The 25,095-nt window shown below is 42.2% G+C and overlaps 1 protein-coding gene across 1 annotated transcript in view; it reads right to left on the reverse strand.

Moving 5' to 3' along the window:
• Positions 1-25,095, reverse strand: part of LOC126263445 (irregular chiasm C-roughest protein) — a 357,515-nt gene that overhangs the window by 55,574 nt on the left and 276,846 nt on the right. Inside the window, exons 7-8 of the mRNA XM_049960539.1 lie at positions 8,819-9,073; positions 3,362-3,685 (exon numbers count right to left, since the gene is read on the reverse strand). Coding sequence (XP_049816496.1) covers positions 3,362-3,685; positions 8,819-9,073 — 579 coding nt within the window. The remainder of the gene's footprint in view (positions 1-3,361; positions 3,686-8,818; positions 9,074-25,095) is intronic.

Genomic DNA, 25,095 nt, shown 5'->3' on the forward strand with positions numbered 1-25,095 from the left:
GATATGGTCACGAGCACAGTGGAAGCGCTGCAGCTGATGTCGTGCTCTTAACAAAGGAAATCTGCGGCCATAGCCAATTAACACCATTTCGCCACACTGTCCTAACGGACTCGTTCATCGTACGGCTCACATTGATTTCTGCGGTTATTTCTCGCATTGTTGCTTGTCTGTTACCACTGTCACTTCTACGCTCTCGGTCCTTAAGGGGAGACGGTGGCAGAAATAATGAAAAATTTACAAATTATTTTTATTTGCTTATTTGATAGTAAGTATAATTGAGATTACTATCTCAAATTTTTTCCTTGAAATATGAACTACAAATGGCATAAAAAAATTAAAACCCTAAGCAGTGTAATGCGCCATGCCCGCTTTTCCATGTACCAAATGAAGGAAATATTTTATTGCAGAATTTGACCTGTGAACCTAGAAAATATAGCTTTAGAAGGCTGTAAATTTTTTGTATACATAACAGCAGTGTTGTAAAGAAGACTATGGAGCTATTTTCTGGTTCAATCAGTGTGGTATAGAAGGCTGTGGAGTGTTGTAAACAAGTTTTGTGCTCTTCAGTGGAATTCGAGTGATACTTGATTTATTGTACCATTCTTTGTGCAAGGTTGAATCTGATGATCCCTTTCTACAATGCTTAGGCCTGGTAAAGTATTTTAAAAAGATAGTAAGTCCCATATTTCCAATATAAAGCGAAAAACTGACATTGAGGTCAGGGCTGGGCCTGCAGATGCAGACATTAGCTTGTCTCCAAGTACATCTAAAATAGAACTTGGGGCAGGGATTGTGTCAGAAGAAACAAATCATGACAGAAATACAGGTTTCAGAATTGTTGATCAGGAAATGGTGGCAGAAGCACTTAGAAAAGCCTGCAAGTGCTCTGTTTGTGGAGGAAATGTGGATTTGGTTGATGATGGAAAGAGGGAAGGTTTGGTTTGCACATTGCACATTTTGTGTCAAAACTGTGATGCTGACAGACCACTCAAGACATAAAAGGTCACTAATAGAATCCATGAAGCCAATATGCTTATGGACTAAGATGTATAGGGATTGGAAGAGATGGTGTAAACCTTTTATGTGGTTTTTTGAACATGCCTGATCCTCCCCTAAAATTTTCTGCAATGCATACTACTCTCCTCAATTCAGTTGCAGAAGTAAGTGAAGAGAGCATGAAAATGGCAGTCCTGGGGGCAATTCAAGAAAATTGTGAAGCAACTAATAGTAGCGATATAGCAGTTTCCTGTGACAGTTCCTGGATGAAGAGGGGGCCATACTTCACTGAATGGAGTTTCAACAATCATTAGTGTCGACACTGGAAAGGTATTAGACTTAGAGGTGATGTCTAAATATTATTCTGCATGTTCCTTGAGCAAGAAATATATTGATGAAGGTACAGAAACAGAATGGCACGAAGCCCATAAAGTTGTTTGTAGCAGAAATTATGCAGGCTCCAGTAGTGGGATGGAAGCTGCAGGTATGAAATTCATTTTCCTTAGATCTTTGCAAAAGTATGGAGTAAGATACTTACAGTATTTAGGAGATGGAGACTCTAGTGCTTTCAAGAATGTAGCTGAAAGTCAGCCCTATGGAAAAGATTGCACTATTGAGAAACTGGAGTGCTTTGGCCATATTCAGAAGAGGATGGGTGGACGACTCTGAAGACTTGTTGCAGACAATAAACGCAAGCTACTAGAGAATGGAAGCCACTGGGAGGTAAAAACAGATTAACAAAGAAGAGAATTGACAGCCTAGAAGTCTATTATGGTGCTGAAATTAGAAGTAACCTCACAAGCTTGGATAGTACGAGGGAAAGCAGTATGGGCCATTTGGTTTCATTACTTGTCGACAGACACTACACCTCAACATGGCCTCTGTTCTAATGAATGGTGCAAATTTTTGAAAAGTAAGGAAGGTGGGGAAGCTTATACCCATAAAAATAACTTCCTTATGAGGTTTAAATGGCCATAAAACCAACTTTTAGAGCACTGGCTTCACCAGAACTGCTAAAGAAATGTCTTATGGGAAAACACAGAACCCATATGAGTTTCGGTGCTCTAATTTCGAAAATATGTCCAAAGAATGTGTTCGTTTCCAATTTGGTGGTGAAGATTTGTGCTTTGGAAGCTGCAGCAGTGTTTAGTGATGGGAATGTGCCAAGACTTCACATCTTCAGCAGGTTGGACTTTACACCTGGAGTCTTCACTGAGCAGGTACTGCAGATCATCGATAAGCAAAGAATGTCTAAGGTGGAGACTTCAGTGCAGAACATACAAAAAATTGCTAGGCAAACGAGCGGAGAAGCTAAAAGAGCTGTAGCCGATGATGAGGAAGAAATGGAATATCAATATGGGCAGTTTTAGCTAAGGTATGATAGATTTTTTTTTTAATATTTCATCCAAACTTTAAAATGATTTTTCTGCAACTTAAGATTTTCTGCTTTCAGTAACACATATATCAGAAACTAGTGGAAGTATTGCAATGAAATTTGGCACACCTATTCTTTCACTTTGAAGCGATATTTAAATGGAACAAAATTTTAATCGAGATATTATACACAGTTTTGTGGTTGATAATACATTGAAAAGTTTGCTTGTAAAAAATATTCGAATCCAAAATATCACAGAAAATAATAGCATTAATTTACCAAAACGTTACTGCACTTAATTGTACAACTATTAGTGTAGATTATTTTACCATTAAAAAAATTTGCCAAATTTGCCTCGAAATTATAAAAAGTGTACGTTAAAATAATAATGCAATAAAAGATTCAAAATTATCTCACTGCATTAGGTTGTTATTAAAAATTCGGATCTTTTAAAAAAATCATACTAGATCTCTATACATACGTGTGCAAAATTTCAATGAGACTGAACAAAAAATGGCAAAGATATGGATTTACAAAAACATCAGTGCAAGACTGCCACCGTCTCCCCTTAAATGCAGGTCGTCAGCCAATGTGTTGTCCGTGGTGAGAGATAATGCCTGAAATTTGGTATTTTCGGCACACTCTTTGTGGATCTCTGGATATTGAATTCCATAATTATGTCCGAACTGGAAGGTCCTGTGCGCCTAGCTCAGGCTCTCATCTCGCGTTCAAAGTCTGTTAAAGCCCTTTGTGCGGCATAATCACGTCGGAAACGTTTCCACATCTATCACCTGAGTACAACTGCTGTTCCGGTAATGGATTGCCCTTTCATACCCTGTGTAAGCGATACTACCGCCATCTGTAAGTGCAGACATCGCTATCTCACATCCTACTGTATAGCTGGCGTCAGATCTTCCTACCCTTCTCTCCATCGGAGAGCCTAAAGAGAAATGAGAGTTGCCGATAAACAGGGAGGAAACACAGACTCACCCACGACCTGCAGGGAGACGGGCTCGCTGGTGGCGGTGCGCGCGGAGCCGCCGATGGTGTTGACGGCCTGGCAGACGTACTCGCCCTGCAGCTCGTACGTCACGTTGGCGATGTCGAGGTCGGCGGCGGTGCCGCGCAGCACCTCGGCCACGGCGGCCGGCGCGCCGGCTGCTGCTGGCCCGGTGGCCACGCCGGCGGGCACGCGCTGCAGCCAGCGCAGCTGCGGGGGCGGGTTGCCCTCCGCGTCGCACGAGAAGCGCGCCGGCGAGAACAGCGGCGCCGTCACCAGCCGGTCGGGGCCCACCGACAGGATCTGCGGCGGGTCTGCAAAAGGCGCGCGCTCTCACCACCGCTCCACCAGGTCAAGTGCGATCCAGTCTCACTCCTCATTGAACAGTTATTTTATTTTATTCCATTTGCAGAATAAACTACTGGCCATCGAAATTGCTACACCAAGAAGATATGCAGATGATATTCATTGGACAGATATATTTTACTAGAGCTGACATGTGATTACATTTTCATGCAATTTGGGTGCATAGATCCTGAGAGATCAGTACCCGAAACAACCACCTCTGGCCTTAATGACGGCCTTGATAAGCCTGGCCTGAGTAAAACAGAGCTCGGATGGCGTGTATAGGTACAGCTGCCCATGCAGCTTCAACACGATACCACTGTTCATCAAGAGTAGTGACTGGCGTATTGTGACGAGCCAGCTGCTCGGCCACAATTGACCGGACGTTTTTAATTGGGGAGAGATCTGGAGAATGTGCTGGCCATAACAGCAGTCGAACATTCTTTGTGTCCAGAAAGGCCCGTACAGCACCTGCAACATTCGGTCGTGCATTATCCTGCTGAAATGTAGGTTTTCACAGGGATCGAATGAAGTGTAGAGCCACGGGTCGCAACACATCTGAAATGTAACGGCCACTGTTCAAAGTTTCGTCAATGCGAACAAGAGCTGACCGAGACGTGTAACCATTGCCACACCATACCATCACGCCGGGTGGTACGCCAGTATGGCGATGACGAATACACGCTTCCGATGTGCGTTCACTGCGATGTCGCCAAACACGGATGCGACCATCATGATCATGTAAACAGAACCTCGATTCATCTGAAAAAATGAAGTTTTGCTATTCGTGCGCCTAGTTTCGTCGTTGAGTACACCATCGCAGGCGCTCCTGTCTGTGTTGCAGCGTCAAGGGTAACCGCAGCCATGGTCACCGAGCTGATAGTCCATGCTGCTGCAAACGTCGTCGAACTGTTCGTGCAATCGTCCCCATCTGTTGACTCAGGGATCGAGACGTGGCTGCACGATCCGTTACAGCCATGCGGATAAGATGCCTGTAATCTCGACTGCTAGTGATACGAGGCCGTTGGGATCCAGCACGGCGTTCCGTATTACCCTCCTGAAATCACCGATTCCATATTCTGCTAGCGGTCATTGGATCTCGACCAACGCGAGCAGAAATGTCGCGATACGATAAACTGCAATGGCGATACGGTACAATCCGACATTTACCAAAGTCGGAAACGTGATGGTACGCATTTCTTCTCCTTACACGAGGCATCACAACAACGTTTCACCAGACAACGCCGGTCAACTGCTGTTTTTGTATGAGAAATTGGTTGGAAACTCTCCTCATTTGAATGCTCTGAAAAGCTAATCATTTGCATATCACAGCATCTCCTTCCTGTCGGTTAAATTTCGCGTCCGTAGCACGTCATCTTCGTGGTGTAGCAATTTTACGAGAATTGTCAGAGCATGTGCATCGATAAGTGCCGATATGATAAGGAATACCACCCAATCCATGATAAGAAGACTGCAGCACTGCATTGATACCAATGGTCATCACTTCGAACACGTTCTGTAAATGGACGTTCATGCCACCTGTGTGACCTTCGTTGACCTTCAAAGACCTTACTGTTACACATCATTGGATTGGCCTCGATAGCCGCTATCAGAAAATAAGTACCAAACTAAAGTATCCCATTTAAAAAAGCAAAGTTGACCTTCATATATCTGACGCAATACATCTAGCAACAAAAAACAAAAGTCATATTATGGCCCCCGTTGTCATATGCAAGTTTTGTTCCACAAACTTTTCAGCTCCTATCATACTTGAGGAGTTAATCTTGGTGGTAATAGTTAGTGAATCGCCCTTTATATTTCGAGAGATATGCAATCAAGGGGAGAAAGTAATCATGTTACGCAGCTTTCGTTTCATGTTATATACTACTACTGCCAGGCTTTTCTTTCAGATTCTCCACAAAAATCATTTAATCCGGCACAAATATTACCAGAATCACAGGTATACGTCTCCTAACCTACAGTTACTTCATGTCTGGGCTCCAAGTTAACTAATGAAGACAGAATCAACTTCATTAAAATTCTTTAAACGTAACTATATGTGCAGTTCCGTTATATCCATCACACGCAGACTATCAGCAATATAAGGTTTATCCACGTCTGTTTATGCCTCATAATGTTTCCGATGAAGCAATATTCTCCAGTCATTCAGCACAACCTCTTTTGGTATGCGTTGATGAATTATATAACGTTTATTCGTCGTATTATCGTCGTTAACCCGCCGGGCGGATTCGGTCCCATTTCAACGTGTCTCCCAGAATCCAAAACGTGGGGTTGTAACACACGCTGCTGCCCGTGCGGGTCGTTTTGCTCATCTATCAGCACTCCTGAGAAGGGTATGAGGACGCCGGAGTTCTTACTAGTTTTTATTCAGCCTTCTGTGATCGCCAAGTCTTCTTTTTCTTTAACGTTACAAGTTTTGGATTCATGAATCCTCCATCTTCAGAGCTATAGTTGATACACAATGATTCCACTTTAAGTGCTAAGTAGACTTTATTTAACACAGTATTCTGTGTTCCACTTTAGATTCAGGAATATGTAGGTTTTTCCATTACTCCCGACTGTGGTTGCGTACATTGCGAGAACATACGCCATTTCCTGGGTGTACTGTGAAGGCTACGGGATATAGGACTGACACCGTTATACTGTGAGTGGCCAGTGCACCTGTCTGCGGAGCTTATGAACGATGTTAGATCTGACGGGTGATGATTCACGGCCATACATGGCTGGTTTGGTGGACAAGGCCATGTGATGTACATATGGTCAGCTCGCTCGGAGGACTAAATCCCTAATGACATGGATGGGTGAGATGAACTGCAGTCCCAAAACTGTTATCTCGAATCACCGCTGGTCGTCAGAGGGAGCTTTTCCTCGAAACCGAGGCGTCACCGCATATGGCACCCTCATTCTCAATGTGTGGAGGCGTAGTCATAATGTGTCACAGTGGGAGATCATTTCCTTCTGTACTGACATTTCATCATAAACGATGTCACCAAGGCTAATGCACAACGTTGTACCTGCTTCATTATGTCTTATTCCATGATATAACTACGAGTTATTTCCAGAACTTTAAGGCGGCATTTACTATTGTTTCATTCTTTGCCTCCTGGTGTAGCCAATGACCCTTATCCTTAAATAGTGTGAAAACTCTAGCTATAATTGCAAAGGAAACTTTCTGCCTATTCCATATTCGAAACCATTACGTAATATTCTACAATCATCCAGTCTCCTAAACTATGAATACTAAGAAATCCCCATCTATTTACCATTAAAAGTAGATCCACAATAGCCTTAAACCAGTAAATGGGCAAAGTTGAGGAATATATCTCATGAGCATCATCAGGCAAATGTGTCATGGACCTTCCTCCATATCCTTGAACAACTCGTACTCCGCCTTGGTTTCGATACTCGACTGCCTGCTGCCGTCCGTATGTTATGTCTCACCAACGCAAATACATCGCCGGTCTGCTGTAAATTTCGAGTTCCAACACCACAGTGTACCTATCGATTATCACAAAACAGCTCTGGCTTGGTATCTGGCCTGTATGAGCACATATCACGTTCTTTTCATTTCCACACTTTCACATCCTTCTGTAGACCAGCGTCAGGGTAAGCCATGAGATGTGCCCACCCAACTTACCCATATGTGGCCTTGCAAAAGAAGATTACAAACAAAGCTCTTCTTCTCGAATTTAAATTGTAATATATGTCAATTAATATATCCCAACAAACACTTCCTTTCATATAACCTTTTCGCAAATGTTCTTTCCACACCTTCCCCTGAGAAATTTCGTAACTATGCGAGAGCCCCAACTATTACTGTCCTTACTGAGCAGAACTATTCACATCACCATCAACACTTCTTGTATATTCTTTATTTAATAAGCGTCCGTTAAAATTTATTTATATATTATTTTAATTTTATTTGATCCTACCTGTCGACCCCCTACAGGAAATGATTCAAATGTTCAAACGTGTGTGAAATCTTATGGGGCTTAACTGCTAAGGTCATCAATCTCTAAGCTTACACAATACTTAACATAAATTATCCTAAGGACAAACACAGACACCCATGCCCGAGGGAGGACTCGAACCTCCGCTGGGACTAGCCGCAAAGCCCATGACTGCAGCGCCCTGAGACCGCTCGGCTAATCCCGCGCGGCAGGAAGGGATTATTTAAATAGTTAGGCGCTCTGTAGAACTTTTCAACTATTATTACTAACGAAATGGTGTGAAACGAGGCATTTCACAGGATATGTGTGCATGATACCAGTAAATGGAAGGTACATGATCTCATTTTACAAATTTCTACATGGCTCACTGGGTTGAAATCACGGCAACATTATATTTTCTTTCTTTGTAAATGACGAATTATCCCAGAACATTTTGCATGTCATTATGCAGTGTAAATAAGTAATATATGTTAGAAGATTAAGTGGTTTGCTACGAAAGTATTTGTACATAACTTAGGGGCTCAGTATCATGTTACTTCGAGTAACAGTTTTCATCAATACGTACAGACTATAATTCGGAGCATTCTCCCCTTCTAACTGACTCATGTCCATGTGTTTCTTCAATCGGTGGCATGACTGTATTTACCGTACAGCACTGAAAACAGCTTGTTTCCTCAAAATCAAGACAGAGTTCATTTTCTGAGAACAGCTTAACAATTCTTTGAAAAACATTAACAGTTTCTTTTTCTTGTTTTCTGTTTTTTTTCCTCTTGTCAAGTTTATTAGAACACTAGCATAGTCTGCAAAAACTATACCTCCTGCATGTTGCATCTTTGGTGGAAGGGCATTCACTTATAGTGTAATGAATAGGAGTGAACCAAAAATTGAAGCCTGTGGAACTTCTTTCGTGATTTCTGCCCACACACTTAAACATGATTTCCATAGCTTGTGCATTCTGTTTGTAAGAGCTGAGGTAATGACAAAGACTGAATGCAACATAAGCAACTAAATGGCTGTTTTGGAGGCTGAATTACTGATGTTGACGGCTATTTCGAGCCAACATGAAGTTTGCACTCGGCCAGCAGGTAGTAGGTCAGAGAAAGTGCGCTGACGAGGACCAGTGGTACTCACACTTGACGTCGATGTCCACGGCGAGGCGGCGGCTGGTGCCGACGGAGTTCTGCGCGGAGCAGGTGTAGGTGCCGGAGTTGCGGCGCATCGCGGGCGCTAGCCGCAACCGAGAGTCCACGCTGGCCACTTCGCCTGCGAGCCGCCACACCACGCGCGCTGCAGGGTTGGCGTCCGCCTCGCAGCGCAGCTCCACGTGCGACACACCCTCCTCCACGTCGCCGGTCGGGACGCCGCTCAGCCGCACCTCTGGCGCGTCTGTGGGCACAGTAAGGGCTGCACTCAGACAGGTGGCTCCCTACTAATTTTAACGAGGGTCATTCCCACACAGCAAAGAAGTGAGTTAGCTGGTGACGTTTAAGGTCCGTTACAAGCACGAGAGGCTTTCAATAAGCAATATAACAATATTTTCTGTAAGAAGGTTGGTTTTATTCAGGATTCCAGTCCACCGTATTATTCCCCTCTCTTTTGGCTGAAAACCCTAATTTTTGACATAATGTGCGTTCACCACAGCGGCGTTACACCGTCTTCCTGTGAGGCCCGGTATGCCCACTTGGTACCTTTCAACGGGTCGTCGCCGGAGTCAATGCTCTGCTCCATCAATATCCTTCCCACCATCCACGTAATGCTTCACACAGGATGCATCCTTCACTGGGTAGACAAGTGCAATCCGGAAGATACGAGACCCGGGCTGTAAGGAGAAATGCAGGAAGATCTGCAGCGGATAGGCACTTGGTGCAGGGAGTGGCAACTGTCCCTTAACATAGACAAATGTAATGTATTGCGAATACATAGAAAGAAGGATCCTTTATTGTATGATTATATGATAGCGGAACAAGCACTGGTAGCAGTTACTTCTGTAAAATATCTGGGAGTATGCGTGCGGAACGATTTGAAGTGGAATGATCATATAAAATTAATTGTTGGTAAGGCAGGTGCCAGGTTGAGATTCATTGGGAGAGTGCTTAGAAAATGTAGTCCATCAACAAAGGAGGTGGCTTACAAAACACTCGTTCGACCTATACTTGAGTATTGCTCATCAGTGTGGGATCCGTACCAGATCGGGTTGACGGAGGAGATAGAGAAGATCCAAAGAAGAGCGGCGCGTTTCGTCACAGGGTTATTTGGTAACCGTGATAGCGTTACGGAGATGTTTAGCAAACTCAAGTGGCAGACTCTGCAAGAGAGGCGCTCTGCATCGCGGTGTAGCTTGCTCGCCAGGTTTCGAGAGGGTGCGTTTCTGGATGAGGTATCGGGTATATTGCTTCCCCCTACTTATACCTCCCGAGGAGATCACGAATGTAAAATTAGAGAGATTTGAGCGCGCACGGAGGCTTTCAGACAGTCGTTCTTCCCGCGAACCATACGCGACTGGAACAGGAAAGGGAGGTAATGACAGTGGCACGTAAAGTGCCCTCCGCCACACACCGTTGGGTGGCTTGCGGAGTATGAATGTAGATGTAGATGTAGAATGAGGAAGAGCGGTCCAATGAAGTTTTGTGAGATCCTCTCGGGTACGCAGAGATGTGTGAATCTTTGCGTTTTCATGGAGAAAGGAAATCTCCTTGTCATTTTTGTGGCGACGAATACGCTGAAGTCATTTCTTCAATTCCCTGAGGGTAGCACAACACGCTTTAGAGTTGACATGTGGAATAATCGGGTCTACTTCCGGGTGTTTGTGTCGCTCTCGCACAATATTTCGGCCACGTAACTCGTTGCCGTCTTCAGGTGCTACCTGAGACTGCCGTATTGGAGGATCTTGTCCAGTATTTATGCTCAGAGGGCGCTGGACAAGATCCTCCAATATGGCAGTCGCAGGTAGCACCTGAAGAAGGCAACGAGTTACGTGGCCGAAATATTGTGCCAGAGCGACACAAACACCCGGAAGTAGACCCGATTATTCCACATGTCAAGATCTCGCCGGGAAAGCCTGAAGAGTTACACTTTAGTGTTGTTCGTTGCACCATGAGGGAGGACATAAAAGATAATAACCGCTAAAGAGTCCCAAAGATCGTCGCCATGACTTCACCAGCTGGGATGCGGCTTTTAACTCTTTCTTCGTAAGAGAGATGGTGTGGTGCCACTCCATGGATTGCCATTTTGGTTCCGGTTCGAAGTGATGAACCGATCGTTTCACTGCCTGTGACGATGTTCGAAAGATAATTGTCACGATCAGCTTCGTAAAGGGCAATACCGAACAGATGGTTCTTCGTTGCTCTTTATGGCCTCCTGTTAGGCGGCGAGGAATACGGCGGTCACACCCCTTTGAGTACCCAACTGGTGAACGAGTGTGTCAACACTACCAACAGAGATGTCCATGTGTGCATCGAGGGGTTTTTGTTGTGACCCGTCGCAGGAGAGTGTCCGCACCTTCCAACATTGCAGAAGTCACAGGTGCGTGCGACCGGCCGGCTTGCGGGAGACCGGAAAGGTTTGCGTGACGTTGCTGTGGTGACGACACACGCCTCACCCAACGACTCGATACGGTTTTAGTTCACTGCCAGGTACCCGTATACATTCTACGAGAGACTATGAATATCTCCGATGCTCTGGTTTTCGGCAAAAAGAAGCTCAATGACAGCTCTCTGCTTGGAACGCCTCTACGCTACAGGCGCCGTTTTAAAGGCTACTTACATGGCCACCACGTACTGGAACTTCTTGACAGTAGCTGAAGCGGGATTATTCCACTATGTCCCATAACAAATTCTGCAATTTTTGAAACGAGATTAGACGGCCAGCGTGACCGAGCGGTTCTAGGCGCTTCAGTCTGGAAACGCACGATCGCCACGGTTGCAGTTTCGAATCCTGCCTCGGGCATGGATGTGTGTGATGTCCTTAGGTTAGTTAGGTTTAAGTAGTTCTAAGTTCTAGGGGTCTGATGACCTCAGATGTTAAGTCCCATAGCGCTCAGGGCCATTTGAACCATTTGAACCTACAATCGAGCTTCCAGTGATTCATTCGATTCGAACAAGAAACTGGGTAACTAATAGAGGCATAAGTAGTACCTCCGGCAAATACTATAAAGGTGGCTTGAGGAGTATAGATGTGGATGTATGCAAAGATCACTATGCTTCGTTTTCCGCGTATATGCAAATACGTTTTTAAGACCACAACCGGCGAAATTCACGTAAAAACATCAAGCACTGCGAAGCTCTCTGTAAATCCTTTAAGTACGTCCAACAATGTTTTTACTATTTCAGTTAGGAATGAAGATATGTTCATTTTTTAAAGCATGCACTATTCCTATCTGGCAAACAGTTTCAAACCTATCAAATCATATCTCTGTAGCTCCTGGACTGAATGAAAGACGGTTTCCTAATTTAATAGTAAACTACCTCTCGGTAAAGGATATTTGCCACGTTTTGTTTCTCACTGAATTCGTTACGAGTTACGAATAATGACCTTTTTTTGAAGATTTGTCAATACGGAACTAGTAACAAATAAGATGGTTTGTACCTCTGATTTTCTCAATAAAAGTAAAAATTTTGATTCGTATGGTAAAGAATATAATATCTCTAAGAAAAAAAATCTGTTCCAAATTCTAAATACGTCCTGAGCTATGATGTTAACTGAGTATTGGCAGGCACAATGTTTCGGGCAGTCGAACCAGCAAACGCAGTTGTAATTGAGGATAACCTTCCAACGGCGTATTGTTGGGGAAGGGGGGGGGGGGGAGATAAATCAGCTGACTCGCTGTCAAATGCCAAGTAACTTGAACTGAACTTACATGCCTCCTATTTCTGACTGAAATTAGGACTGACATCCCTATGAATCATATCATCTCTCGTAAAAATTCTGATGCGCAAACACAATAGCCCGGAGACAAGTACGTGATTTTTGTCAAAGCGTTTGCGAAATTTTCGCAACAGATGTGATGTGAGTGTACTAAGAATAACACAGGCAGTTTTTCTTGGAAATATATAAGTAGCCTTTTACTCGGGTTATCAATATTGTGTTTTCGATATTTATTACGAATACCGTTGTTTGGGTATTTAAGAAAACATGAAAGCAGTTACGTTTAACTTATCAGAAGGAAACATGCTAAAACGGCTTTTGCCACATCCAGAAAATGATGCACATAAACCGAAATTAATACTACATTTCAGAGCTGTTTGTACAGCAGATGTTGGTGCTTATAAATTTGTCCTTCTGCAAAGGTACAGAAAACAAAATTACACAGTTATATATGTCAAGGTGTGAGTTACATGCTGACACACTTCTAAGCAGTCGCCGACATTCGTTGTGCATTTCTGCCCATGATGTATGAGAGAGAGCAGGCCGCACTCGTAAAAATCTGAACCAACTGAGACCGCTAGCTGTCTTAACGCTTTGCCAACAGCATCAGAGCCTAAAAATTTTTTGGCAGCGATCATTCGTCGAGCCAAGGAGATGGAAGTCTTAAGGAGACAGAAGTGAACTGTATTCAGGGTGTGGTAGATCATTCCACACAAATTTAGCAATGACTTCCATGTTCGAGAAATTGTTGTGGAGCTTGGCGTTATCGTACCGTCTTTTCTCTAACCGAAATGGAAGATAGGGCTTTCCTCTTAGTCATTGTTGTTTTGTGACATTGTGGAATTGGCGGTTGGTTTAGGCTCTGAGACGTCCAAAAGGATCACAGCCATCCTATCCCAAAACACTGCTAATATCACTTCGCCTGCAGATGTCTCTGTCTCGAAATTCGTCTTTATAGTACATTCCGTATTTTCATTAACATATTTGCAGAAAAGTTTTATATTCCAGAATGAGATTTTCACTCTGCAGCGGAGTGTGCGCTGATATGAAACTTCCTGGCAGATTAAAACTGTGTGCCCGACCGAGACTCGAACTCGGGACCTTTGCCTTTCGCGGGCAAGTGCACTTGCCCGCGAAAGGCAAAGGTCCCGAGTTCGAGTCTCGGTCGGGCACACAGTTTTAATCTGCCAGGAAGTTTCAAGTTTTATATTGTTAATCGATATCGGTCACCACTGAGCATCACCACAACGATTGAAAACAGCACCAGGTTATCGCTAAATAATGCCTTGTCAAACATGGTTAGAGTTAGAAAAGGAAATAGTTTATGATCACCTGATGCTGCATTACCTCGTTACGATTTTTGTTATTGGTAGATGATGTCGGTTAACGAATGATGTCGACTAACGACGTAGAATTATCTTCCGTGATTGTGTCAAAGAAAACATTAAGAGTACGTTAAAAGTTAATTACTGTTATCATGACAAAATGAAATTTCTCTAACTTCCTATTAGATTCCAGCTCGTATTGCTGAAACCAGTTCTCATCTCCTGTGATAGCGACGTCTAAGACATTATAGCCGACGTTCAGCTGTGCATGCAATTCCTTGGTCGTAGTTTTCCGATCACAGGGATGAGTTGGGGATACCGTTCATTATCATGAAAGACTGGGATGTCACTTGCCCAGCACGTCCGTTTCACCACCACTGAAACATTATACCAACCGCTTCACATCGTTCACATCTATTGCACCGTTTCCATATACAATTAGCTGGTGTCAAATGAATTCAACATGCAGCTTGTCAATCAGCGAAAACTTAAGTAGTGCAACTCAATCATGTGTGTTTTACATTCAAGAACATTCGCAGGACTTTGGAACATCTCCGTAAAGTTTTAAAAGTTAGAACTAAACGTAAATTATGTGGCTCCAGAGCTCAAAGTCGGCGATAAAACGGACAAATTTATTACGGAATGATTTTCATGAAGTCTGTTAGATGAAAATTTTAAATATTTAATAATTAAATGGCACTAATAATAATAATGCGAGTGGCTCGGCCGGTCCACCTGCGGGAAACAGGGCCATGTGTTGAAACTGTTTTCAGTTGACGCCACTTCGGCAACTTTCGTGTCGATGAGGAAGAAACGATGATAAGGACAACACAACACGCAGCCCCCTGTGCGTGCGTGCGTGTGTGTGGTGTGTGTGTGTGTGTGTGTGTGTGTGTGTGTGTGTGTGTGTGTGCGCGCGCGCTCATGCGTGTGTGATTCATATGCATACTGTTTTCCTAAAATTTCTTCACAGGAATATGTACGAAATTCCTTTACTACGGTGTGAGGTGGAGGATACTTCACATACAACTACAGCCGCGTCCCTCCTCCGTTCCAATCACAACGATGGAACAAGTGTCGGTAACCCTCAGTACAAGAATGATATTTTCTGGTTTTACCGTCATAGTTCTTTGGGGAGGGGGGGGGGGTGCAACATAGAAGTATGCAATAAGAATAGACTTAATTTTACTCGCAGAAATATTCGTCGAACAGCTTCAGATTGTGTAGCCCATTTTCGGCACATCTGATCATGACGAAGAACTGTAGTAAGGAAAGATTTTAAAGGGCCGAGGACGACAATGTCGTTATAGACTCGGAAAGGCTCACTGCAGCACAGATTTAACTGGGTCTAGATAATAGATTATTCAGTAGAAACCGTCTCAGCACTATAATGCACATCTTATGGATGATTAATATTATTTTTTATTTTGATAACCAGTTTAAACCCTCTATCCAAATTAGCACCATATGCATATCATGCTTCAAAGTGAAGTTTGTCCACCATCGTCGCTTTGAAGCAATAGTTTGCTGTTATATTACATTTTGTATTTGAAAATATTTTATCTACCAGGTCGAAATTTATCAAGGCGGTTGTTTTTCGTTACGCTAACGCTGACTGCGGTAGTGCTAAGGCGTCAAATTTTCGTTTATTAAATCTAATTATTTGCTTGAACCCCCGAAAACCTCAATTTGGATGTTGAAAAGAGGACATGCCTGAAGTATACGAGTCTCCGCTAATGTTCGAGAAGATAAATTGCCTCAATAATACAGTTTGGCTTCATCATCTTTGCAAGGTGTCCATTATTATAGTGCGAGGAAACGTCATCTGTCCCTAAAACAGAAACTTTACTGGAATCTCACGCACAGTTTAACAATTCTGTAACTGTGATCGACTAGTACCAGTTACCAATATTTTAACAAGACAAACCTTTGTCGTAGTTGCTCTCGCTCCTTCTAAATCACGGCAATACCAGTTCATTTTAAGAACTTGCTGCTAATGTAACAGCAAAATATTTTCTTCCACAGAACACTTTTAGTAGTGTGGGGAATCGCCAGACGACAGGTCTGATTTGTATTTGTATCTCTGCTCTGTTACATGGTGTAGAAATATCTCTGGAGTGAGTATTGCGTTCTGCGCATGTTGTCAACGGTAAGCTGGAACTGTCACGTGATTTCCGGATGACGTAGTTTGTCTAAGACCAATTCACATCGGCCGCCTTGTCAATTCAAGTCACGTCAAAATATTTCACAATTTGTATCAAATGGAGGCATTAACACAGGCCGTCAACGGACCGTCACGGTAAGTCGAAGCTTCTCAGGAAGAAAGTTTTTACTGTATCATCGTCCGCTAACGACGTAAGTTAACCCATTTTCGACGCGCTCAGCTATGTTACAATAGTGGAATTGATTCTTTTTGTCTTTTGAATCTTCATTTTATTATTAATATTGGTTTTTGTGGCAAATTGCAGGTGTTCTATGATAACCGAACAGAGACGACGCCCATATAGTATATAAACAAGAAAATGAGTTAATGAAACAATTTACATTGAAAAACGTTTTACGTTCAGCTTCAATGAATGGGAAAAATACACTTGTTTATGGGTTAATTAGTTACATAACGAAAGAGAAAAACACAATGGAAATGTAGATAGGCCCCATTCATTTCTCTTTAGCTGTTGTTCGAGGTGTTTTCATGTACATAGTTTCTTAGCAAATAACTGACGACGGTATGAAATGTTGTTTCACTTCTCAGTGCTTTAACAAGCAAAACTGATCAAGAACATACGGTATGAAGTTTCCATTGGCTTAATGAACACTGGCGTTGTTAGTTCCTCAATTGTGACTTTTTGTATCACGGATGGTGATTCATAACGTCACTTTCGCCATTCGGTACTAGGATAAGCGAATTAACGTGACGTCATGTGACAGACAGTGCAAATGCACCTTGACATGATGGTGCCGTTAGTCGATGCCCGTTAATTTTCCTCTTCAAGGTTAAGACTCCACTTTATTTCAGGTATCAACTGCCAATTGTCGTGGTATCTATAAAACGCCTATGCGAATTCCACAGCCGCTACGAAGGGAATCTGTCCGCATTAGCGATATAATGACGTTAAAATTTATAGGGCGCATTACGTACAGACCTACGCAGTCCCGAAATCACGTAGTCCCCGTGAGCAGTGTATGTTGACAACGAAAACTTATTTCTGCGCATCTGAATGATCATTCCAGCTGTATTTCTACTCCATGCTTTTCTAACGTCGTGTGTTATGTAATTCCTTGATATATACGTCTTGAGTAAATGAAGTTGTAGGTTCACTACAGTGAAATCTCTTTCTAATTGTTTCCACACGAGTGACGCCATCGCCATACAGCGATTTTCATGGAAGGGAACAATGACATTCACTTTGAGATGTTCTATGTCACTGAGTGTCAAGCAATAAGAAATACATTTTTATCACGCATTTTCTTTTGGTTTTCTGGTTTCCGTCGGAGTTTGTAAACTGATTCCAACAATAATATTGCTGAAAATTGGTTCCTGTTCGGGACAGCTTTGTTTTCAGGTCAATAATAGTATATAACCGTTAGTGTCGTTCATTTTTCTTGGAAGGGTATCACACATATTCTGCTTGTTGATCATTAATCTTCTCTTTTGAGAGAGAATTAATGAATATGCAGAGATAACTGAAAATTTGTCCGGAACCGGGACTCTCAAATGAAATTGTAGCCTGTCTCGAGGAGACGGCTTAACCACTGGTTATCAAAGCATGCCTCCAAGCCGGATTCTTCTTTCAGTAACATATGTGCTTCCATCTTGATTTTGGAGTATACCTACCAGACGGCTCGAATTATCAAAATTTCACCCTCCGTGGCTGATGACAGATTTGAGTCGAGTTGTTTGAAGGCATTGGTACAATAAACAGGAATGTCTCATTTATATAGCTCCCAGTACAAGACAAAAAGCCTTTAATCGGTTCTGTCTCCTTCTAACTGTTATTTAGCTCAGCAGCACACCACAATAGCTTATTACGAACTCAAACAAATATTTAATGTGATATTTATTGGACTTAAAGATATTGGACTTAAAGATATTGGACTTGTCTCTTTCTCTCTCTCTCACCAGACAATTTTGTTCTATGAATACGATGTCAAAAAAAAAAAAAAAAAAGAACTTTGCAGGTTACTGAATATTATTAGGAATCTAAGAATTTCACAAAATGTGTACCGTAATAGCAGTCATAACTTTCGAAGGTCAGTAACTTCATTCTGCTTCTCATTTTGATGATCAGGATGTGGGGTCCGCGGGTATTCAGCCACGGACCGACTCAGTATCAAATCCCATGTCTGAAGCTGTAACATCTTGGTAAGCTGCATGACATCTTCATACTTTTCAGATTGAACTGCGAGAGACACGTTATAGAGAGTTTCCTCAGAGAAAGTCAATGTAGTTGAGCTTTTATGCATGTTTAAATCATGACAAATAAGTTGTGATAACGATGCGCTACAGCAACCTGTAAGCTAGAGTGTAGCATGGGGTATTCGAAGAATCTGTTCTCTGAAATAGCAAACTTGTCATTATAAGCGTTATTAATGTTGGACCGAAACAGCATTTTGAGGTAGGACGAGAACCCTAAAACACATCTTGTGTGACATTAACTACAGTGAATTTCCTGAATATATTTTTAACAAGTTTTAGCACGACACTCTGTTCACAGGTCAGAATCAGACCGCTGTTTAGTGCAGTTTCAGAATCTGACTATTGTCAATAAATTCTTCTAGGTTTGTGACGGCATTGTCAACTCGTATAAATTTTCGAAGTTTCGGCGGATGTTCTAAGACGCCTTCCTAAGGCTGACTGTGACAACGGCCGCGGACGCCTACGTTTACAATCTGACTATTGTTTGGTGCAATGACGAGGCAAGTCCCAGACGTATCTGGTTCTTGTTCCAAACAGCCGACGTCGTCAAGTCCATTCCCTATTATCCTGAATTGGTCCTATGGATGATAAGTCTCATTTTTGCACCATGTGATCGAGCCTTTTCAAACTCTTAATGGTAGTGCAATCTAGTTTTCGGACAAAATCGGAGATATCTGGTTAAAACACTAATACCTGTTTTTCTCCCCCCCCCCCCCATTGAACCATGGACCTTGCCGTTGGTGGGGAGGCTTGCGTGCCTCAGCGATACAGATAGCCGTACCGTAGGTGCAACCACAACGGAGGGGTATCTGTTGAGAGGCCAGACAAACGCGTGGTTCCTGAAGAGGGGCATCAGCCTTTTCAGTAGTTGCAGGGGCAACAGTCTGGATGATTGACTGATCTGGCCCTGTAACACTAACCAAAACGGCCTTGCTGTGCTGGTAATGCGAACGGCTGAAAGGAAGGGGAAACTACAACCGTAATTTTTCCCGGGGGCATGCAGCTTTACTGTATGGTTAAATGATGATGGCGTCCTCTTGGGTAAAATATTCCGGAGGTAAAATAGTCCCCCAGTCGGATCTCCGGGCGGGGACTACTCAGGAGGACGTTGTTATCAGGAGAAAGAAAACTGACGTTCTACGGATCGGAGCGTGGAATGTCAGATCCCTTAATCGGGCAGGTAGGTTAGAAAATTTAAAAAGGGAAATGGATACGTTAAAGTTAGATATAGTGGGAATTAGTGAAGTTCGGTGGCAGGAGGAACAAGACTTTTGGTCAGGCGAATACAGGGTTATAAATACAAAATCAAAACGGGGGAATGCAGGAGTAGGTTTAATAATGAATAAAAAAAATAGGAGTGCGGGTAAGCTACTACAAACAGCATAGTGAACGCATTATTGTGGCCAAGATAGACACGAAGCCCACGCCTACTACTGTAGTGCAAGTTTATATGCCAACTAGCTCTGCAGATGACGAAGAAATTGAAGAAATGGATGATGAAATAAAAGAAATTATTCAGATAGTGAAGGGAGACGAAAATTTAATAGTCATGGGTGACTGGAATTCGGTAGTAGGAAAAGGAAGATAAGGAAACGTAGTACGTGAATATGGATTGGGGGGAAGAGATGAAAGAGGAAGCTGTCTGGTAGAATTTTACACAGAGCACAACTTAATGATAGCTAACACTTGGATCAAGAATCATAAAAGAAGGTTGTATACATGGAAAAAGCCTGGAGAAGCTGACAGATTTCAGATAGATTATATAATGGTAAGACAGAGATTTAGGAACCAGGTTTTAAATTGTAAGACGTTTCCAGGGGCAGATGTGGACTCTGACCACAATCTATTGGTTATGAACTGTGCATTAAAACTGAAGAAACTGTAAAAAGGTGGGAATTCAAGGATAAACTGAAAGAACCAGAGGTTGTACAGAGTTTCAAGGAGAGCATAAGGGAACAATTGACAGGAATGGGGGAAAGAAATACAGTAGAAGAAGAATGGGTAGCTTTGAGGGATGAAGTAGTGAAGGCAGCAGAGGATAAAGTAGGTAAAAATACGAGGACTAGTAGAAATCCTTGGGTAACTGAAGAAATATTGAACTTAATTGATCAGAGGAGAAAATATAAAAATGCGGCAAATGAAGCAGGCAAAAAGGAGTACAAACGTCTCAAAAATGAGATCGACAGGAAGTGCAAAATGGCTAAGCATGGATGACTAGAGGACAAATGTAAATATGTAGAGGCTTGTCTCACCAGGGGTAAGATAGATACCGCCTACAGGAAAATTAAGGAGACCTTTGGAGAAAAGAGAACCACTTGTATGAATATCAAGAGCTCAGATGGGAACCCAGTTCTAAGCAAAGAAGGGAAAGCAGAAAGGCGGAAGGAGTATATAGAGGATCTATACAAGGGCGATGTACTTCAGGACAATATTATGGAAATGGAAGAGGATGTAGATGAAGATGAAATGGGAGATATGATACTGCGTGATGAGTTTGACAGAGCACTGAGAGACCTGAGTCGAAACAAGGCCCCGGGAGTAGACAACATTCCATTAGAACTATTGACAACCTTGGGAGAGCCAGTCCTGACGAAACTCTACCATCTGGTGAGCAAGATATATGAGACAGGCGAAATACCCTTAGACTTCAAGAAGAATATAATAATTCCAATCCAAAAGAAAGCAGGTGTTGACAGATGTGAAAATTACCGAACTATCAGTTTAATAAGTCACGGCTGCAAAGTACTAACACGAATTCTTTACAAACGAATGGAAAAACTAGTAGAAGCCGATCTCGGGGAAAATCAGTTTGGATTCGGTAGAAATATAGGAACACATGAGGCAATATTGACCCTACGACTTATCTTATCAGCTAGATTAAGGAAAGGCAAACCTACGTTTGTAGCATTTGTAGACTTAGAGAAAGCTTTTGACAATGTTGACTGGAATACTCTCTTTCAAATTCTGAAGGTGGCAGGGGTAAAATACAGCGAGCGAAAGGCTATTTACAACTTGTACAGAAAGCAGATGGCAGTTATAAGAGTCGAGGGACATGACAGGGAAGCAGTGATTGGGAAGGGAGTGAGACAGGGTTGTAGCGTCTCCCCGATGTTATTCAATCTGTGTATTGAGCAAGCAGTGAAGGAAACAAAAGAAAAATTTGTAGTAGGTATTAAAATCCATGGAGGAGAAATAAAAACTTTGAGGTTTGCCGATGACATTGTAATTCTGTCAGAGACAGCAAAGGACTTGGAAGAGCAGTTGAACGGAATGGAGAGTGTCTCGAAAGGAGGATGTAAGACGAACATCAACAAAAGTAAGACGAGGATAATGGAATGTACTCGAATAAAGTCGGGTGATGCTGAGGGAATTGGATTAGGAAATGAGACACTTAAAGTAGTAAAGGAGTTTTGCTATTTGGTGAGCAAAATAACTGATGATGGTCGAAGTAGAGAGGAAATAAAATGTAGACTGGCAATGAAAAGGAAAGCGTTTTTGAAGAAGAGACATTTGTTAACATCGAGCATGGATGTAAATGTCAGGAAGTCGGTTCTGAAAGTATTTGTATGGAGTGTAGCCATGTATGGAAGTGAAACATGGACGATAAATAGTTTGGACAAGAAGAGAATAGAAGCTTTTGAAATGTGGTGCTACAGAAGAATGCTGAAGATTAAATGGGTAGATCACATAACTAATGAGGAGGTATTGAACATGTCTGGGGAAAAGAGAAATTTGTGGAACAACTTGACTAGTAGAAGGGATCGGTTGGTAGGGCATGTTCTGAGGCATCAAGGGATCACCAATTTAGTATTGGAGGGCAGCGTGGAGGGTAAAAATCGTAGAGGGAGTCCAAGAGGTGAATACACTAAGCAGATTCAGAAGGATTTAGGTTGCTGTAGTTACTGGGAGATGAAGCAGCTTGCACAGGATAGAGTAGCATGGAGAACTGCATCAAACCAGTCTCAGGACTGAAGACCACAACAACAACAACAATAACAACAACCTGTTTTTCTATTACCGCTCCAAAGTCTGAGGGTCTTTCCGTGGCCATTACAGTTTTGATTTCCTCTTGCTACTTACTGCGGACGTTTTCCGAAGCACAGGAATCCAACATCCGTGTGCCTTCCTTCGTCTTCTCATAGCTACTAGTCATGCACGTCAGTTTCAATGACTTACCGGTACAAATGGGTGTGGCAGATCTTTCACATTATGTGTCGGCGAATATTTTTACGCGGTCTGTTTCACACAGCGTTAGCTGCTCCGCGGGCGGTTTCTCTACCTGTCCCAATCTACAACATCGAACAGAACAATGCTGACTGGTAAAATGTCAACAAATGTAAACAGCTTTTCCCGTGTCGCACGTGTAAGGACCGTGGCCCGTTTCTCCAGCATGGGAACAATGGATATCGCCGTGCTCTATGAACAGCTTATGATGACGTTATAGTCCCGTCCCTCGGCGCCTGCAATTTTCTAACGAGCTTGCGTATACTCGTATATTGGCGAGCCACTGCAGTAACAAGTCAGTAACCACACGAAGATAACGAACAGCTGTCTCGTTAAAATATTGTACAGCTTCCACAACATTATCAGACACGACGCCAGTGAACTAATAATACAGATATTACGTCGGAAAAGTCTCAAGCAGCACATTCTCAAAAGTCTTGGGATTCTCGGGACCAATTTGTTGTCAGTCTCGACGCAGATAACAGGCAAAAATCGAGGACATCGTCGAGTCCCGGGATCGATGAACTGTTTACATACAAAAATTAGTTTTTACTGAATCCTCAGAGCGCAAGTCCTACTCCCACCTCTCAAATTTTTTGTTATGTGATGAATATGCGTTGGCAGCAAAAAATGAGTGCAAGACCGCGACTGTATTACAATGCAGGTGTAGTACAAGTGAACAGTTTGCACTGATTTCATTTCATATTATTGTATCTTTAATTATTTCATACCTAGTTTTAAATTCATACATTTTCAGTGAAATTCCGAAATTTGCTCCTTTATCCACTTGCACGTATTGCGACAGAGAGAGAACTTTGGTTCTTTCTGAACTCTACATTGTCATTATAAGAGCAAAGCTGGAAAATAGCAATACACAACAAAAACACCTCAGAGTAAAACGAAATCGCATGCCACAGTTAAGTACAAAGACCACATAAAGTACTTCTAATGAAACAGTATAGTCGAATAAATAGGATAAAGCGGAGAATCCACTGGGAGTACAAGCAACTGTACCGAATTACGTGCGGTTGTTCTCTCAGTTCGGATTACTTACTTCGCTACCGTGTACAGTTAACAATGCGGATTCCAAGAGAGATTTCACGGCCACCGTCTACTATTAACTAAATCTCGCAAGTGACTCATAATAATGCTATCAGCTGAATAGGGTCGTAGAAATTATTTAAGGATGGTGAAAAAGAACATATGTTTATAACAAAGGCATTAAAAACATTTCGCACTAATTAATGTAAGAGGCAGAGAATAAAAAGACAAAAAAATATTCTAAACAGTGGTTCGTTGCCATTTGTCTGTTATGCAAGCCTACAGTCTCTAATCTATCTAATATTCCTCTATGGAGTAACAGGATTTACAGCACCAAATTTTTTTGGTGTGTCAGTAAGTTTTTCTCTTTCTTCTTCGGCACCTTTGAGTCAATTGGGAAACAGGCAATTTTTTTTTATGATTGCATGTTTCACTTGTCAGATTATACCGCAAATGTTGAGAGATCATTTTAATTTCCAAAGTTACACAGATACGTTTACTATTTTCAAACTTTGTATCAAAGCTAACAATACATTTCTTCAGGGAGAACATGTTCTGAAAGTATTGACAGAGATATTGATTCCTTATACAGTTAAACGTGGCATGTACGACAATGTATGCTACACTTATATGGAATAACCCAAAGTAAAATTTAACTGAATTTTGTGGAAATAAGCAGGGTAAACTAACAATGTATAGCTTAGAGCGCTAAAAGCAACGATCGAGAGCACAGGAAAAAAATATTTACCTAGTCATATTAAAAGTAATGTTAGACAATTCAACTATTTCGTACCAACCACGCTGTACCTAAATGCAGTTTATGAACGTTTCTGGAAAATCGGAAAGAACTGTGGCATGACATGTGTGAAATTCCTTCTGAGTATGACAACAACGCACTACGGAACACTATACATGACTTGGCGTTACGTAAGCTGTGGTCGGCAGCCGTAAATTTGCCAAACTACAGTGGTGGTCAAATATCAGGAGCTTTCTGCCATGTAAAGTAGCAGCACTCAAACGATTACGTTGCAGCATGCATCAAATAATACTTACACGTTGCCTATGTTTTCGGAAAGAGTGATCACAAAGACGTTCAGATTATAAGAAGTGGATGAACCGTAGTATATGCTGCTGCTTGGGAAGAAATATCCTTTTCATTGACTGTTAGCTTCTATCACAAACATCATCGTCAAATGCCCATATAACAACGAATGAACGTGACAATATTTGCATAATGTTTTTCATTAAAATAATGTTATAGTAAACAGCAAATAATGTTACTGATATATCGTTCACGGTACAGAGAGAACCGTCCTAATGAGATTTCATCTCTCATTTGTACATGTGCTGCTATATAGTTCGAATGTCATTTAAGTGATTACATATTGTTTAGTTACTGTTAGCCACATAACTAAAGGCCACAGTTGGTGACGTATTTAAGCTAATATCGTGGTTTTTGTACCGATCTTATAGAAACCTATTACTCACACCTTAGATAAACACGAATGCAAACTTTGCCACTAAAATACACCATTAAC

The sequence above is a fragment of the Schistocerca nitens genome, chromosome 6, assembly GCF_023898315.1.
Source record: "Schistocerca nitens isolate TAMUIC-IGC-003100 chromosome 6, iqSchNite1.1, whole genome shotgun sequence".
Lineage (NCBI taxonomy): Eukaryota > Metazoa > Arthropoda > Insecta > Orthoptera > Acrididae > Schistocerca > Schistocerca nitens.